The following is a 17910-nucleotide window of genomic DNA, read 5'->3' as shown; positions in this document are numbered from 1 at the left end:
TGCTCTAATAGATGCTTAATTATCTGCAGGTATAACCTAGGGAGGGTTTAAGAACTGCATTGGCAAGCTTCAGTCCAGGATGTCGCTGCCCACTGGAGCCCATCATGAAAGATGCTCTGTGAAAAGCATGAAAATCCGTTCTCCTGGGTTTTCCTGCCAGAAACTAGGGGCCAGAGCCTCCCCGCACTGCGAGTGCTTCATCTCCGGTCTGTGAGCTGAGCTTGCCCTCTGCTGTTTGCTGGACAAATTGTTCCCTCTGGTTAATCCAAAATAGGAAGGCAAGAACATCAAGACCCGAAGAACCAGAAAGGTTATCCCCAGATTTGGAATACCTAAAACCCATGGCACTTAAAAAAAGTGACACCCACAAAAGGGGGAAAGCCATATCTGAGGCTTTAGCAGATGCTTGCTTTATATTCTCAACCTTTTCCTTATAATCACAGAGACCAGAAATCCTTCTCTTTGTTTTCCCCTAAATAAAAGCCAGTCTTCAGAAGTCAGCCCCCTGCTCCCTTGCGACCAGGGATTCAGGTGTGACAGCGCTGCTGAGAGCAGGATCCCAGGCTGGATGAGCCCACAGAGGAAGGTGTGAGGAGAGGTGCCCTGGGATGGCAAGAGGTGCTCTGCAATGAGGAGAGGACTCAGACAGGTCTGGTTTCTCCCTCTGCTCTGGCACCATATTCTCTCTCTATCCCCCAAGTGCAGAGTTGCTTCCACCTGGGCCCCAAGCTGGTCACCCTGCTCCTCCACTGCCCTGCCCTGCCCTCTTCTCTGCAGCTATCCAGCACTGGAAGCAGTCATTGCCAGGATGCCAGACGCCCTGGAAGGGACACAAGGACTTGTCAAGAAAGCTGCTGGCAGCTTGCCACGTGTTTGCAAGCTGAGATCAGCCTTCAGGCTCCTCTTGTTGCTGTTTACTTCTCCTCTGTTCCTTGCAGCCTCTCCCTATGCTGTTGCTGCTGTCGCCCTAGACAGAGTGGCTCAAACAAAGGTGTGGCAGTGGCTGATGGCTGCCTGGGCTGGTGGGACTTTTCTGGACGTCCTCCCGCACCTCCCATTGCTCATGGGCAAGGCAGGGAGTGACCTGCTTCTTGTGTCAGAAGAATTGCATTCCCAGTTGGTGCCAGAGAGCTGGTACCTGCAGATGGCTCAGCCTAGGGAAGGAGCAGCAAATGGGATGTTTAGTGCTGAGATCTTTCTGACACCTCCCTTGGAAGTGCCTTCTGGGATTAGCCACAACAAAAAGACTGCATAGATAATTTCTAAAGTGCTTCTCTGGCTCCTAAGTAGAGACACTATTCCATGGATGAGGCTCCAAAAGGTAAGTGTTAAGCAGGCAGTAGCAGGAAGCCATGGGAGAGAGATGACTTTCTTGACCCTCAGCACAGTCATTGCCTCAAATGAGCACATTAGACTCCTGTGCTCTTAGGGCAGCTCTTCAGGGTGTATTGACCCAGAGCAGGACACTTACCAGCTGTGTCATATCCCTGTCTCTCCCTGAGACTCCCCCAAGGCTGAGAAAATGAATGACAACAGGTTTGCAAACACCACAGAAACGTAGATGCTGAGGATATTTATGGGCAGTCAGCAACTACAGATGAGGAAAAACAGCACAGAGGCATAAAAATGCCTGGGGCTGCTCTCAAAGGGCAGCAATGACAGATCCTTTTGGTTCTTTCAGACAGAGATACACAGTAAGCAGAACTCTAGCACAGCTGGAAGATGGATCACAGTTTGGCACCTGGAGAATCAGATCCTCTAGCTGGTACGTGGGTAATGAGCTTCCATTTTCCTCTGTACAGGTACAGCAGAGAGTTGGATGACTTTGTTTCAAACCAAGGATTTATCACTTATTGAAAGCCTTTAGTGTTTAATTGAGTCTGGATTGCATGGGTCAAATAGTTTGGAGAGTGCTGGACACTTTTCTAACTGGGCTTGTAGCTCTCAGAGTAATGCCAAAACTCCCCACTTCATGCTGCTCTCTAACAGAAAGCTGCTCTATGAATCTGCCTCAGCCTGATGTCATCAAGACTTAATTACTGTTGAATGTATGCAAGAAGTTCACTCTAGGAGCTGCCCTCTTTCTGATGTGTTGCTTTGTTTCTTCTCTAAAAAGACATGTGGCACATTCTTACTCTCACAAGTAAACCTCTGATTACTTGGGGCTTTCTGGAAGTAACTGCTAGCAAACAGGGCTGCGTTGGGAAATTCAGCTCAGCCTTTTATTGAAGATGTGCATAATTGCCAGCCATCAGGGAGGATTTTGCTGAATAAGCACCAACACAGCTCAAACTGCATCACAGATTCACAGATTGCACTGGGTTGAAAGGGACCCTCAAAGGTCATCTTGTCCAACCCCCCTGCAGTCAGCAGGGACATCTCCAGCTAGATCAGGCTGCCCAGGGTCACATCAAGTCTGATCTTGTGTATCTCCAGGGATGAGGCCTCAACCACATCCCTGGGCAGCCTGTTCCAGTATTTTACCACTCTCATGGTAAAGAACTTCTTCCTTATGTCCAACCTAAATCTATCCTGCTCCAGTTTCTGACTATTGTCCCTCATCCTATCACTACCAGCTCTTCTAAACAGTCCTTCCCCAGCCTTCCTGTACGTCCTTCAGGTATTGAAATGCAGCTACAAGGTCTCCCTCAAGCCTCCTCTTCTCCAGGACGAACAGCCCAAATTCTTTCAGCCTGTCTTCACAGGACAGCTCCCCCAGACTTCTGATTATCTTTGTGTCCCTCCTCTGGACCAGCTCCAGCAGGTCCATGTTGTCAGAGAATCAGCTCTGACAGAATGAAGCACACACTGAAAACAAGCTGCACATAAAAGCAGCCCAGACACAATTTTTCAGGAGCAGCTTGTGTTTCAGCCATCAGCTTTACAATCTGTTCAGGCTTGGGTGGGAGGGGAAGTTGTCCATAGTGAAGACATGTGTGAAGAGATGCTAAAGCATGTCTTTCATCTCTTGCTTCCACAGATGTGGCCTTGGCTTGGAAGAGTCTTCGGAAAGCCCAAGCAGTGGTAAGTGTGGGTCAGGGAACACTTGCTGTCACTTGCTGGCTTTCTGTCAGCTGCCTGTGCGTTGCCTCCAGTTTTCTTTCATGGAAATAGTGTCATTAAAAGTGCTGTGAACATCCCATTTTGTTTGTCCTTTTCCAATGAAAGCAAACATTTTTAATCATTTCCTTAATGACAAAAGGAGAATCAGGTAAGAAGCAAGGAAATTCCTCAAATTCCACAGCACTCTTCAGAATCAGTGACAAAAAGAGATAAAGCTGCCTTGCTTGTGGTGGGAAGCCTGGGAGGAGTCATAGCTGGCACTGAGCTGGGATGTCATAGTGTCATAGTATCAGTCAGGGTTGGAAGGGACCACAAGGATCATCTAGTTCCAACCCCCCTGCCATGGGCAGGGACACCCCACACTAGATCAGGCTGCCCAGAGCCTCATCCAGCCTGGGCTTAAACACCTCCAGGGATGGGGCCCCAACCACCTCCCTGGACAACCCATTCCAGGGCTTCACCACTCTCATGGTGAAGAACTTCCTCCTCACCTCCAGCCTGAATCTCCCCACCTCCAGCTTCATTCCATTCCCCCTAGTCCTATCATTACCTGAGAGCCTGAGAAGTCCCTCCCCAACCTTCTTGTAGGATCCCTTCAGATACTGGAAGGCCACAATTAGGTCACCTTGGAGCCTTCTTTTCTCCAGACTGAACAGCCCCAACTCCTTCAGTCTGTCCTCATAGGAGAGGTGCTCTAGCCCTCTGCTCATCCTCATGGCCCTCATGTCCTCTGAATTCTCCCTGTCTTATGATCCTCTTAGTAGGAAACATAATAATAATGTTCATATCAAGCACAACAGTGAAACTGCTTGGCTGAATGCATAACACCACCCAAACACACACAGTGCTCCTGGTGCAGTCAAGGCTTCGCACTGCTACCACACTGGAGAAGGTGCTGTTGGTTGGGGTACTGCCAGCTTAACACTGGTTTCAAAACAGCAGAGCAGCTCTAGTGAAAACCTGATGCAAAGTGTCAATAACAGAGAGAGGTGATTTCAGCTCTCATCTTCCCTGTGAGTTGCATTCTTTCCAACTGTAGGAAGTACCACATGGAACATGCTCAGGCATGCCAGTGTTTACAGAGTAACTAGGAGCTGCAAAATTAATCAGAGAAACAGAGTATGCCAGCAAAGGCTACCACAGCAAAAGAAAAAACATATGTCTCCTATCCAAAGGAAAATCTGTCTTTTCACAGCTACAAAGGATTGAAAACAAATTTGATCATCAAACGAGGAGCTGTGCCAAATCACAGGCAGCCAGGAGAAAGCTTTGGCATGAAAAAAGCTTTGGTGAGTTCTGAGTTAACTGGGAAACTGCTGAGGCAGGGGGTGCTGCTTTGGTGCTGGATGAGAAGGAAGGAAGGTAGTGAAAGGTCCTCGTTAGTGGGGGAAGTGTCTGTTTTCATCAGCTTTCTCTTAATGTTCCCAGAAGAATAGCAAGAGGAGTCACACTTTGCTGAAGAGCTCAGGCAAAAGATGCCAGCAATGTGCCCAGGTGGCCAAGAAGGCCAACAGCATCCTGGCCTGTATCAGCAGTAGTGTGGACAATAGGACCAGGGCAAGAATTGTCCCCCTGCACTTGGCACTGGTGAGGCTGCACCTCAAACACTGGCTTCAGTTGTGGGCCCCTCACTCCAAGAAGAGTATTTCTGGAGTGTGTCCAGAGAAGTGCTGGTGAAGGGTCTGGAGAACAGGTCTTGTGAGGAATGCCTGAGGGATCTGGGATTGTTCAGCCTGCAGAAAAGGGGCTGAGGGGAGACCTTCTTACTCCCAGCAACTTCCTGAAAGGAGACTGGAGTGATGTGGGGGTTGGTATCTTCTCCCAAGTGACAAGTGATAGGGCAAGAGGAAATGGCCTCAAATTGTGCCAGGGGAGGTTTAGGTTGGACATAGGGAAAATTTTCTTCAATGAATGGGATGTCCCAGGGAAGAAACAAGCAGTGGTGGAGTCCCCATCCCTGGAGGCATTTAAAAGATGTGTAAGGTGTGGTGCTGAGGGACATGGCTTAGCAGCAGGGTTGGTAGTGTTGGGTTCGAGGCTGGACTTGATGACCTGTAAGGTCTTTTCCAGCCTGAACAAGTCTATGATTCCATGCAGCATTAACACCCACCAGCTGCTGCAAAGTAAAAGCTACTTGTGCTTACCCTCTGAGGCTGTTTCTCAGAGGTAACTGCAGTGATGTAAATGCAGCATTTCTTTTTTTTTTGCTTACTTTTGCAGGAAAAGCAAAGTGTGGTTAAAATCCTCACTAAAGGACAGAGTGGGATAAGAAAAAAGCAGGAAATGTAACCAAATTCCAGAAGACTCTCAAAAACTAATGACAAGATCAGACCTCACTTGTTATTATTTTTGCATCTGCAAAGTGTTTGTTCTTGGGATGGTTTGCTGGCTGGGAACAATTTAAGCTGCCAGCCTTTAATATTTATTTCCTCCCTAAGCAGCAGGGCTTTGTACCATGCTCATGGCAACAGCTCACTGCCTGGACCCTGGCCTTGCTAATGAGGATAACAGGAGATGTGTGTTTAGCTGAGCTGCTGGAGGCTTTGCTGGAGCTTGTGGGTTTGCATGCTGATCTTTTTTTCTTGCTTCCAAGCCATGTGAAACAGGGGAGGGAAAATGAGACAAATGTTTGTCACTGGGTTTGAATGACAGGGGCACGATGTGAGCTGGTGGAGCACACTTCAACACCATACACTCTGGTGGTGCTCAAGTAGCTGGGGCACAGGGTACTGAAGGTACTAAAGATACTGCTAAATGTAGTATGGGTTTCTGTGCAAGCTAGTAACCAAACTCTCAGCCTGCCCTGCAAACCTGGGTGATGTGGAGACAGTGAGCACAGAGAGCTATGCACCACAAAACAAACTCTCACATGCTGGCAGGCTTGTTACCAGCTATGGACAAAACTGTACCCAGATGTTGAAAGGGCCACATTTGGTCAGGGAATAGCCCTCAGTAAAAGGACCAGGTTTAATTTGATGGTTAAGGAACCTTTGTGACCTTGACATTGACACAAATTTACTATGCTGTAGATGGTGAGAACAGAGATGCAAAAGCTTTGGACGTGGCACAGAGCAATGAGAACCCTCCAGCCTTCAGGTAAATGAATAACCTTCATGTTTAGCGTTTGGTGGATGAAGAGGTGGAGGCACACATGAGGGGGTTTGAAATTCTGGGATGCACAGAAAAAGTTGATCACCTTGCTATTAGAAAAAAAGGAAAAGTCACCAAACAATTTCCCCTTCAGAAATACTGCCCAAGAAGCCCACGGAACAGCCAGGGAGTGCCCTGACATCAGCCCTCTGTGTTATAGTCAGGTTGCCCATGCTTGTCAGACAGGCAGATAGTGCTTATCAGACCATGGTTTGCTTGGCAAGTTCCCAATATTATCTTAATTTGCCCAAATGCTGATAACTGGCTAGATACTGATCCTGTGGAGACACTGAGATCACCATCAGAGCATGCTGTAGCAACTCAGCTGTCATTCAGCCTCCTGACCAATTAACAACACACCCTGCATGTTCAATCTTGTTTATCTTTTTCAAGACAAGGAAACTGTGCTGCTCCCTCCTCTGCTTGGTCACAGACCTGTTCCCTCAGAAGCCCTGCTGTGAGCTTTGGTCCATCCAGAATGACCCCTCTGCCCCTGAGGGTGGCTATGAATGGTGAAGGCACAGCTGGGACTTGGTCACCTGCAAAGAGCCTGTACAGACCACAAAGGGACAGTCTTGGTGAGCAGACAGACCCAGGAGGTTACGCAATACAGAAAGAAACTTCTCCCTTCTCCCTGCATCACCCTCCTCCCAGTCCCTTATCAGCTGTCCTACAAGGCAGCTGGAGCAATGTTCCTGTGCCCACAGCAGTCCTGCTGCCTACATACCACCTTTCATCAGCCAGCAAGCCAGATGATGAGAAATTGCAAGTGTTGTGGAAAAAACCACCCCGGAATAAGTTAGAGCAACTCAAGAAGAGAATCCAGGAGCAGAAGCGAAAGCAGCGAGCAGCATCTCAGCAGGAGAAGTGCCTGAATTCTGCCTGTGCTAAAGAGCTGCTGCAAAAGAGACCCCTGAAGAGAAAGGTGTGCAAAATGGTGTCTGCTCCTCCTGCTCCAGCTTACAGAGGTCAGTAGCAGTCTGGCATCTCTGGAGAAAGGCTGAAGCCATGTAGCAGTACTTTGGCACAGCTGAGTAACTGACCACACCGCTTCCACCCCACACTTTGGTTTATGCTGGGCAGCAACCACGTTCATGTGATAAATTCATTTTCTGCTTAAGCCCTGGGGGGAGCTCTAAACCTCCCTGAGCTCTCAGTATCAACCTGCTGGCAGAGTTTGCTGGATTTACACCCCAGACTGCACAAATTGATACACTCCTTTCCACAAAATAGTAAACTATTTGCTGCAAATACATTACTTTCTCCCCTTCCCCCTCCCCACATTCTTCCTTTTGCCACATATAAAGCACAAAGTGGGAGACAGCAGCACAGAGTGCAGAGAGGCATCACAGGTATTTAAAACAGGAGTTGTGTAGTTCAGAGGCATTGCAAGGGATTTAACAGTTCATTCAGTGGAACTAGTGTGGATCTGAAAACAAATATTATTAGACTTCCTTATCCTGCTTTGCGGCTAAATCTGGGCCTGAAGAACCATCCATCTACAGCTGTCACTTCAGTTTAGTGTGAGTGAAGATCTCAGATTGCTGTAAGGGATGCACAGACTGGAGAGGGAGGACTGCCTGCAGCCAGCTCAGCCAGCCTGCCTGCTCAGCAAGCTCCTCAGCCAGGGGGGGATTACTGAGGGTATATCAGACTAGAGAAGAGGAGCTGAAAAGCTGTACATAATAAATCTTATTGCTCTAATAGCATTACTGTTAATTCATCAAGCACTGTGATCACTGTCACACAGCACTGGCTTCCATGGGCACTTCCCTTAGATTTGCTCCAACTCACCTTGTCAAGTGGTGTATGGAAGAATTTCATGGAGCACACCTTGTGGGAGCAGGTGTTGTGCTGCTGTCTCCCCACTTCAGCTGGATCAGGCAGCATGTTTGGTCATCACCATGCAGCCTTACCCCTCCTAATACTCAGAAGCCAAAGCCACAATCCCTGCTGAGCCTCTTTGAACATTCTCAGGGGGAAGGCTAGTTCAGTTTGGGTTTAACCCAGATCATTTTACATAACTGAGGTAAGGAACTACCAGACAAACAGATCAACTCACAGAACAGAGGCAGCCTCTGAGGCTGAAGATTAGCAGCTCCAGGCACTCTGTTCAGATGCAGCTTCTTTAATTTGTCTGACTGTACTTCACTACTGAGAAAAGTGTCACAGCTACTTTGCCAGATAGTCCTTCTGCCAGGTACCTACAGTCCCATCAAGGAAACCTGCTTGTGCTTTTCCCATGTACAAGAGCTCAGTGCTATCAGGCACCAACAGCTGCAATGCTCCTTGCAGTCTAACAGCTTTCACCTGTCTGTTTGACCAGGTTTTAATGCTGTGAACTTGAGCTCTGTTCTCCCCTTGTCTGATAAAGAGCACAAAATTCCAGGCAGAGAAGAATTTACCATCCCTGGACAAGGGAAGGATTATAAAAAGGTTGCCAAGCTCTCAGGGTTAGCAATGCTGTATCACAACAGTTTGTTACAGGCCAATGAAAGGAACTGGATTTGGGTTGCTGGTGACAGCAGTCATGTCTCCACTTTGATTTTAACTGCACACTAATTCTTCTTTGTGGATTTTTTTTTTCCCTCTTGATTAAAGACCAAAGAGAGAGAAGCTCAGCATGGAGAATTCAAAGAGAAAGCCAGAGGCAGCCTTCACCCAAGTTCTCAGCTCTGGAGAGAGCAGCAACAGGTAAAGGTAAGGATGACAGAAATTGATGGATGAAACTACTGGAGGTCAGTGGCAGCTGGGCACTCACCTGCCAAAATCTTCAGCTGGTTGTTAAAACAATAAGAAAAATCCTAGGATCCACAGTCAAGGATCAGAGTCTGGTAGCACCAATCAGGTAGCAAACAAAACTACTGAGGGAACAGCTCAAAATCTGCTTCTGTTCAAGGCAGCAGAAGATGACCACTGTCAGCACAAGGACACAAGCCATAACTTTTGGTTTAGCTGCTGCTGAACCATGCTGAGGCCACCAGGGTGTGGTTATCAGACTGGCCACCTGATACCAATTTATGTCATTGAATTTTGGGTTAAAGTTTGCAAGCCACGTCCACATGCCCTCCCTCAGACCCTCCATATGCAAAGGATTTGCTGGCTGCTTCCTGCCTGTGCCCACAGGCATTACTCAAGAACCAGCCTCTGTTGCCTCTGACAATTTGTCATGCCTTTGCCTGCAGCAGTTGAGTTCCACACCTGTCAGGATTAAAAATCATCAGAAATGAAAAATAAGCCATACATCCTAGGTGGGAAGAGCTGTCTGTCACCTATTCAGTTCTGTGTTCCCTGATGAATTAAGAGTGCCACCGAAAAGCAGGGATTTTTCTGACCTACGTAATAGGAACCGAATCAAAGCAGTGAAGCATTGCGTGAATTATCCACAACCTTACTACAAAGTCAACCTCACTACAAAGTCAACCTCTAGTCTCAGTTCTCAGTTTCCTTTGACTAGTATGTCTGTGTGCAGAATCCATAGAATCACAGAATCTTTCTGGTCAGAAAAGACCTTTAGATCATCCAGTCCAACTACTGCCAATCTCTACCAAGGCTGGTGCTAAACCACGTCCCTCAGCATCACATCTATGCATCTTTCAAACACCTCCAGGGATGGGGATTCAATCACCTCCCTGGGCAGCCTGTTCCAGTCTTTGAGAACCTTTTCAGTGAAGCAGTTTCTTCTCATGTCCAAACTAAACTTCCCCTGGTGAAACTTGAGGCTGTTTCCTCTCATCCTGTCACCTGTTACTAGGGAGAAGAGACCAACACCCACCTCACTCCAACCTCCTTTTGGAGAGTTGTAGAGAGCAAGAAGGTCTCTCTTAACCTCCTTTTCTGCAGGCTGAACAACCTGTTCCCTCAGCTGCTCCTCACATAACCTGTTCTCCAGACCCTTCACCAAACATGGGGTCCCAATACTGAACAATCAAGGTGTGGCTTCACCAGTGGTACAGAGGGAGTAATGTGACTTAAGGACATTGAGATTCTTGAACATGTCCAGAGAAGGGCAACGAGGCTGGGGAGAGGCCTTGAGTACAAGCCCTACAAGAAGCTGAAGGAGCTGGGATTGTTTAGCCTGGAGAAGAGGAGGCTCAGGGGAGACCTTCTTGCTCTCTACAACTACCTGAGGGGTGGTTGTAGCCAGGAGGGGATTGGTCTCTTCTCCCAGGCACCCAGCACCAGAACAAGAGGATGCAGTCTCAAGCTGCACCAGGGGAAGTTTAGACTCGAGGTGAGGAGGAAGTTCTTCATGGAGAGATTCATTTGTCATTGGAATGTGCTGCCCAGGGAGGTGGTGGAGTCACCGTCCCTGGAGGTGTTCAAGAGAGGACTGGACGTGGCACTTGGTGCCATGGTTTAGTTAGTCATGAGGTCTTGGGTGACAGGCTGGCCTTGATGATCTTCGAGGTCTTTTCCAACCTTATTGATTCTATGATTACTGGAGTAACTTTACCCATTTAGTGCTCTAACTTTGCACTGAAAATAATCCCACTCAAACTTTGTGAGGAACGAGACAAAGAGCAGAAGTGCTGTGGGTGCTGCTCACTCGAAGCAGCTGCATGTCCCACTGGCCCAGGTACTAGGGGTGTAAGTTGTGCTAAAGAGAAAGAAAAGCCCAAGCTGTTTAATACCGTGCAGATGAGAGTACATGAGTACAGCAGCATCATGTGCTCTGCTACCTAAGTACTAGTTAAAATGCATGAAATATGTAATAATTTCCTTCTCCCTCCTTTTTTTTTTCCCTCTTTTTTTTTTTTGTTTTAATGGATTGTTTGAAAAATGGCTTGATCTTCCTCTGAGAGTGGGTCATAATAAGACCACGCCACACGAAGCATTCATCATTGTAACTGCCAGTGTCATGGTGTCTTTATTGGCTATTAGTTTCTGTCAGTGAAAGAGCCAAGGCAGGGCTACAAAGAGATGAATGAGGGGCAGGGGGTCAGAGCCAGAGTACTTGGGAATTTGATGAATTATAAATTTGCTGTAGTTAACAAAAAATTAAGTCACAGCAGCTATAAAATATTCATCTGTTCGTGGGTTGGGGGGGGTGTGGTGTGTGGAAAAACCCACACCACAACAGGAGAATATTTAAATCAAAAGATTTCCTTCTAGCAAGTGTTTTCAGCAGAAAGGCTGGCTGCTCTTGGACTCAGGCATAATAGTTTCTGTAGTTGATAAATGCTGTGTAGATAAAAGGGAAAGATTTAATTGCAATTGGACAAGAGAAGATTGTTAGGTCCCCATATTCATTTGTCAGCTCTGTTCACAGCAACTAAGTATAAAAAGAAATGCATCCTGCATTTTTAATGCTGCTAAACTACAAACCAAAGTGATCCACCAAGGTGTTTCACTGCAAACACTCAGCCATCCCAAACTCAGCAGATTTCGGCAATTCCATTCATGGTTCATGGCGTCAGAGACTGAACTAGATCATGTAAATCCAGTGAATAAGTTCACTGAAGGCTACCCAAGCAAGCCCGCATGATTATAGGAACTGACTTCAGACCCACAGCCAGGGGAGCTCTTCCTTGTCTGAAAAACATCACAGTATCACCAAGGCTGGAAAAGACCTCAAAGATCATCAAGTCCAACGTGTTACCACTGACCTCATGACTAGACCATGGCACCAAGTGCCACGTTCAATCCTCTCTTGAACACCTCCAGGGACTGTGACCCCACCACCTCCCTGGGCAGCACATTCCAGTGACGAATGACTCTCTCAGCGAAGAACTTTCTCCTCACCTCGAGCCTAAACTTCCCCTGGTGCAGCTTGAGACTGTGTCCTCTTGTTCTGGTGCTGGTTGCTAGAGAGAAGAGACCGACCCCTTCCTGGCTACAACCACCTTTCAGGTAGTTGTAGAGAGCAATGAGGTCTCCCCTGTCACTTCTCTTGTGACAACCTGTACTATATGATGAAGAAGAGCATCCAGAGCACCTTGAATTCAGCTGATGTAGGTGGCAGTGACTCCACCAATGCCCATGGTACAGAGCCCGGGGCTGGTAGGTGAGAAGATGTTGCCTTGCAGCTGTTCACAAAGCGAAGGCAGTCAGTCTATGCAAGTGCTTCACGTCCCACAGGTGCTTCTCAGAGGTGCTGCACACATTCAGCTCAGCCCACAGACAAGTCAGCTGAACAGAGCTAGAAAAGCCTGTTGACTGAGTACTGAAGCACAACTTTGAACTGAGTCTGACAGCTAATGAAGAGTAAAATCAAAAGATTGAATTGAATCCTCAAACATTTTCATGGCAGGAGACCCTGGTGGGGAGAATTTCCATGCAAAAGCCAAATAAGTACTACACTGGAGAAGTGTTTGCAGTAAATACATAATTATGGCAGTGAAAGTATTGGCACCCTGTGAATGCCATCAGAAATTATGAAGTAAACCAGTGATAAATGTTGTCTATTAAGTGACACCATCTCTTAAGCAAGAATAATTTGTTTGTGCTGCATGCTTCATCACTTATTTTTGCATTACACATTGTCCCTCATCCTGTGTCCTCCATTGATTCCTCCACCCTGCATCCTGCTGATTCTCACCAGTTTAAAAATTAATCAGTTTACTCGAGTGAGTTTGAAGTGATCACAAGGAAAGTCATATTCTTGTTATCCCACTCACTCCAGTTCTCAAATCGGCTGGTACCCAGTAAATACCAGCTGTCTGCAGCTGCCATCGTAGGAGGAGGCTCTCAGGCATTCTCAGGTCAGCATTCAGACCTCCTCTTGGTGTTCTTGAGGGCTCTGGCAGTCAGTGGTTTCTCAGTAGACATTGTAAGAATGGTGTGAACGTGCTACAAGCATCGAACTGTGCAAATGCTAAGGGTAAAGCCTTAGGAAAGCACTGAGCCTTCACGTGTCACCCTTGTCTGGCTCATCAACTGCCTAAATCAGTGAACAGATCCTAGTGACAGCCTCCAAAGTCTGAGAGCTCTGAAAACTTTTTGCTATCAGAGCAGCATCAATTTTTCTGCTCTGGCTGAAACTTTTTAGGTGTCCCCACACCTTGAGTGTGATTCCTGGAAATCACTAGTAAAGAGATTTATGGCAGCGTTACCATTTTCATTCATTCAAAGAACATGTGAGGGTTTAACAATTAAAGACAAATTCTCTGTTTCAGGTGTGAAGCTACCTGGTGCTTCTGAATGGAGAGAAGGTCAGAAGTTAGCTAGAAAATTGCTTGGCCCATCTCCTCCACTTCCAAATCTGCAGAGCACAGCTGAAGAGCAAAGCACAACAAAGACCTTTGGTACAGTTGCCCTTCCACTACACTTGTTTTGGTACAAACACAGAAGTGGCTTATTAAACTAGTTGAAACAAAAGGTTTCAAGGCCCTTCTGAGCCTTGATGACTCTTTGATGACTCTTACAGTAACTCACTTGTCAGGGTAGCAAACACCCAGAAAAAAGTACTAGAGCTGTTGTCCATGGCCAGCTGGCACATTGATTCCATTGTGGTTTTAAAGAGACAATGTCAATGCACTGTGTCCTTAAAATAAGACTCATCTGGATCATGACAGAGGTTCTGTCTCCCCAGCAGAGATACAGCAGCAACTCCATGTCCTGCACATGCACTTTCTCTGGATTTCAGCTGGGTTGGTTTGCCAGGCACAGCTGCAGAGCTTCCCTGGGTCTTCCAATAGTTGAGAGTGGCCACTGAGTTCTCATTGTGCTATATGGACAAGCATAGGGAGTTGGGGAGAGAAAAAGTTTCACTGCCCGTGTACATTAAATTTTATCTATACTGAAGAGCCACAAACTGCACAGCATTTATACAGCTGACCACTGCAACTTCAAATTTCACACCTAGAGATTTATCCTCTGCCTAGAACATCACAGAACAGACATACAAGCCTGAGCTGCACATGCAACTAGTCTTCAGATCTATAGAAGGAAGTAGGTCTTGAGATACACACATAGGGGTTGAAAATTCTCCCCCAACATGAAATTGCCAGACCAGCTCAGCTGGAAGTAAAGGAAGCTGTATTTACAAGCAAAACTACAAGCTACAATGAAATGCAATGAATATGTACAAAATATAGAGTATTGACAATACTTACAGGTATTTACAATTGATAAGCAGCACAAGAACCCCCTTGGCCAAAAACCAGGGGAGCTAATAGCTTCTCCTTCCCTCTACCCTACTGAAGTAATAACACCACTCTTGTTTCCAAATGTTTTCCACAGGACCTGGTAGAGGATTTGTAGCAAAGTCCATGATGGAAAACAGCTCCAGAGAAAAGGGAAAAGAACCTGAATTCAAAAGCAGTTTGGTTCCCTCCACCAAAGAGGGAGGTTGCAATGCATCAACCAAGGATATAAAAGAGATACTCAGAAGCTTACACTTGCAAAGCCAATATGATGATGAATACAGACATAGCAGTCTCCCTGAAGATACTGTGAAAGGAAAAGCAGAAGTTCTGCAGCTATACCAAGGGATCCTTCCTCCTTCATCTAGACCTCAGGGCACAATTCCATCTGCTTCCAGTGGGGAAAAGATGCAATCATCATTAATGAAAGATGGAACCATGACTAGCAGCTCAGGAAACTGCAGCAGAGGGAAAAGCACATCTCCCCAGAGACAGAAAGGCTCAAGCAGCCCTGCACAGACAAGGGCTGAGAAAGAAAACCTTAAGCACCCTTCAAAGAGGAGGGTAAACGTTAAAAAACCTCACCCCTACAGCCCTGAAGCTGTGCAGGAATTCATGTCTCGGAAAAGTGCAGAAAGAAAGAAGAAACACCTGGAAGAGAAAAAGTCTTTGGTGCAGGCCATGGAGGTGAGAAACAAGAGATTGCAAGAAGTATACAGGAAACAGAAAGAAGCTGTTAGAAAGAAAGCACGCTCTGGCCAGAAGCACAAGCTCATCATGGCAACAGATTCCACACAAGAAAGTCCTCAGTGCAAACCTGATCAAGTAAGTCAGAAAGGAGTGGCAGATTGAACCCCCTCCAATCTTGATTGGTACAGCACCATGTAGGAGATGAAACAGATCATGCAAATGCTTTGAAGAATCAGGGAGAAAAAGTTTTATCTGGAAGAATCAAGCAATTAACTTCTAATTATGGCAAGAGCTGCTGGGCTCATTAGTAAGGCTGGAACCCATGGCTTCAGGGCCAAAACCATGGAAATATTTATTGCTGGAGTTAAAAGAACAGGTTTGTGGTTTGGTGCATGGTGTTTTCCAGTTACATGAATTAATTATTAAGTGGAACAGAGGCCAAATATTACCCTTACATTGCCAAGCTATTTAGTGCTTACACTAACAGTCATTTCTGTTTCAGAAGCAAACCAGTGGTGGAATCCCGGAGAGGAGTTTCCTGGCCTGGGTGGATAAAACATCTCATACTCTATTAAGTGCAGATCACAGAGGCAGGTACTTGGACACTAAAAGCATCCTAGGAAGCCTCTTTCTCAGCACATGCTGCAGATTCTTCTTAGTGTTCTGTTATGAACTATAAAAAATGGAGCAATGGGCTAAGGCACTGTTATATCTGACCTTAAAATCAGCCTCACTGCACCCTAGTCCAGAGCAGTGACAGGATGCAGGATCACCTTTTAATCATGGAAGGAGACTGATGCTCTGGCTTTCCAGGCTGAGGCAAATTTTCAGCCTACTTCCATGCTTTGTATTTGTAAATAACTATTCCTTGCCAGCCCTGAGCTTGATTCTTCTCTGTGTGTCAGCAGTTCATGCTCCATCCTGAATCCATCATTTGACAGATCTGTCTATAGACAGAGAAATCTGTTTCTTTTTCTTCTGCAAAGCACTTTAGCTGAGGATACTGTTCTGTGCAGAAAGCTGTTGTTACTTTGCTTTTGTAACCTGACATTTGTCCTTTTTGTTTAAACAGGAATCACCTTCTAGAATCAGTTCAATCACCTAAGAAAAGAGAGGAATTAACTTCTCCAGCAGCACTGGAATCTGAATGCTGGTTTCTGAGTCCTCTGAAATGTGAAGACTTGAGGAGTTGCTCTCCCCCACCTCTGCACACACCTCTGAACGTTTCCCTTCCTCAGAAGGATGCAAGTCTTTATTCCAAGGACTCATCTTACAGTGTTTCTCCATACAGAAGTAAACAGAACCGAGTGAAAGCCATACACAGACTATCCAAGGAACTTGCAGAAAAGATTGAGATGGCAACTAAGAGACTGAATGCAGCAAGCTGGATTAAAGACTCTGCTAACAAAACAGAGACCACTTTGGAACTTTTCAATGAGTCTTCTTCTATCCCAGAACCTGAGACACTTAAGGATGAGCAAGACAGGACAATGACTATACAAATGCTTCTGGATGCATCAGATCCTGATGGGTTATGTGTGTCATCAGGTAGGGAATTTCATGGACTGGGCAGGATGAGCTTTATGAGTGGCACTGAGGGAGGAACAGCCCTGGACAGACAGAAGGAAATGCCCACTCCTCTGCCTGGTGGGGTTGCTGTGAGCAAAGAACTACCATGGACCTCTCATAGCACAGGACAGAGGCATCTCAACAGTGGGAAAGACCTGAGCAACACATTGCAAGGTAGGTCATGTTGACGTGATGCAACAGTGAGGCTCAGGTGCCATAGCCTAAGTCTGTCAAAGCTACAAAGCAGTGTTTAAGTCTCATCTCCCTTTGGCTGTTGGAAGCATTGTTGTCTTGGAAAATGACTAATCAGTGGGTCTGTCAGGTTGTATTCATACTGCTCAGAGGGAGCAGCCACTGGAGCCTTGGCTGTTTGCAGGCTTGTCCTCTGCACATCTCATAAATCTAACATCCAGAAGAGTCAGAGGTGCCCTTGGCAAACAGCTCAGCCAGCCTAGGGACCTTCTGGCAGTGGCAAGTGCAAGCACTGCTCCACAGGCTGTTCAGTGTCTTTAGATCCTTAAGGCAGAACCACAAAAGCACAGCAAATCTGCTTAGATCAGAAGGTTGGCAGAATGTTGGTGGTGAGTGACTTTTGTAGTATGTGACTTTTCTCCTAGAACTCTTTGGTTAGCACTGAAAAGTCCCTCAGTCCCACGCTGAGAGGGTAGGTGGAACTGGAGCAGAGCCTATCACATTAAGAAGTAATGATCTACCTTGAGTAATGATCTAATCACTCTCTTCTCCTCTCATTGCACCTGTGAAACTACAGCTCTGAATTTTATCTGTGGCTTTGCCACTGATTTTGGATGTGTCACATCACCTTCTGGTGCCTGGGCTTTCCCAGAAGTAAGAAAGGAATTATAAACCTAACACCGTGGACTTAGAAATCTGTGGCTAAGAAGAGCTCTATGGCAGTTAAGTGCTTCCACAGAAGTAGGCAGAGAACTGATGCCAAAGCTTGGGCCATTTCATTTCGACAAAGAGCATGTTTATTAAATGCCCCCATTTGTCTTTTTTAATAGATTTTCCTGTGAGTAAGAGCTCGGAGGTGGACATAAGCCCATTGCATGAGAAGCAAGCAACCAGCCCAGCCTCTCCATCTCCCAGGCTCCTTGCTAGAAGGTAAACAAGTTTGGATATATTGTTCTGTGCTAAACGCACCACACACACACACACACGGAGCTAAAATAAATAGCACCAATTCAGCCTGGAGCCAGGCGGCTCTTTACGGCTTACCCAGGGAATTGCCGAGTGGGCAGCTTTTGACACAAGACAGACTGAAAGAGGGAACCACCCATTTGTGGTGAGCTGGGAGATCGATAGGACATCTTCAGATGGGGTTTGGGGAGAG

General features: G+C 46.5%; 1 protein-coding gene across 7 annotated transcripts in view; it reads left to right on the top strand.

Moving 5' to 3' along the window:
* Positions 1-1132: 1132 nt before the first annotated feature.
* The window catches only part of CCDC187 (coiled-coil domain containing 187), a 48924-nt gene continuing 32146 nt past the window's right edge, over positions 1133-17910 (top strand). For 3 of the 7 annotated variants that reach the window (XM_068155871.1, XM_068155872.1, XM_068155868.1), the window contains exons 1-12: positions 1133-1321; positions 1682-1765; positions 2981-3024; positions 4259-4352; positions 6093-6159; positions 6607-7181; positions 8815-8913; positions 13332-13460; positions 14398-15125; positions 15493-15584; positions 16063-16733; positions 17582-17681. In XM_068155871.1, the coding sequence (XP_068011972.1) occupies positions 1723-1765; positions 2981-3024; positions 4259-4352; positions 6093-6159; positions 6607-7181; positions 8815-8913; positions 13332-13460; positions 14398-15125; positions 15493-15584; positions 16063-16733; positions 17582-17681 (2642 nt within the window). In that variant the 5' untranslated portion in view covers positions 1133-1321; positions 1682-1722. The remainder of the gene's footprint in view (positions 1322-1681; positions 1766-2980; positions 3025-4258; positions 4353-6092; positions 6160-6606; positions 7182-8814; positions 8914-13331; positions 13461-14397; positions 15126-15492; positions 15585-16062; positions 16734-17581; positions 17682-17910) is intronic. The other 4 variants (XM_068155874.1, XM_068155873.1, XM_068155869.1 and 1 more) reach the window with 4 other exon arrangements.

This window comes from Melanerpes formicivorus, unplaced genomic scaffold (genome assembly GCF_026170545.1).
Source record: "Melanerpes formicivorus ecotype bairdi unplaced genomic scaffold, bMelFor1.0.p_v2 SCAF_33, whole genome shotgun sequence".
Lineage (NCBI taxonomy): Eukaryota > Metazoa > Chordata > Aves > Piciformes > Picidae > Melanerpes > Melanerpes formicivorus.
This window is presented reverse-complemented; position numbering and strand designations above follow the sequence as displayed.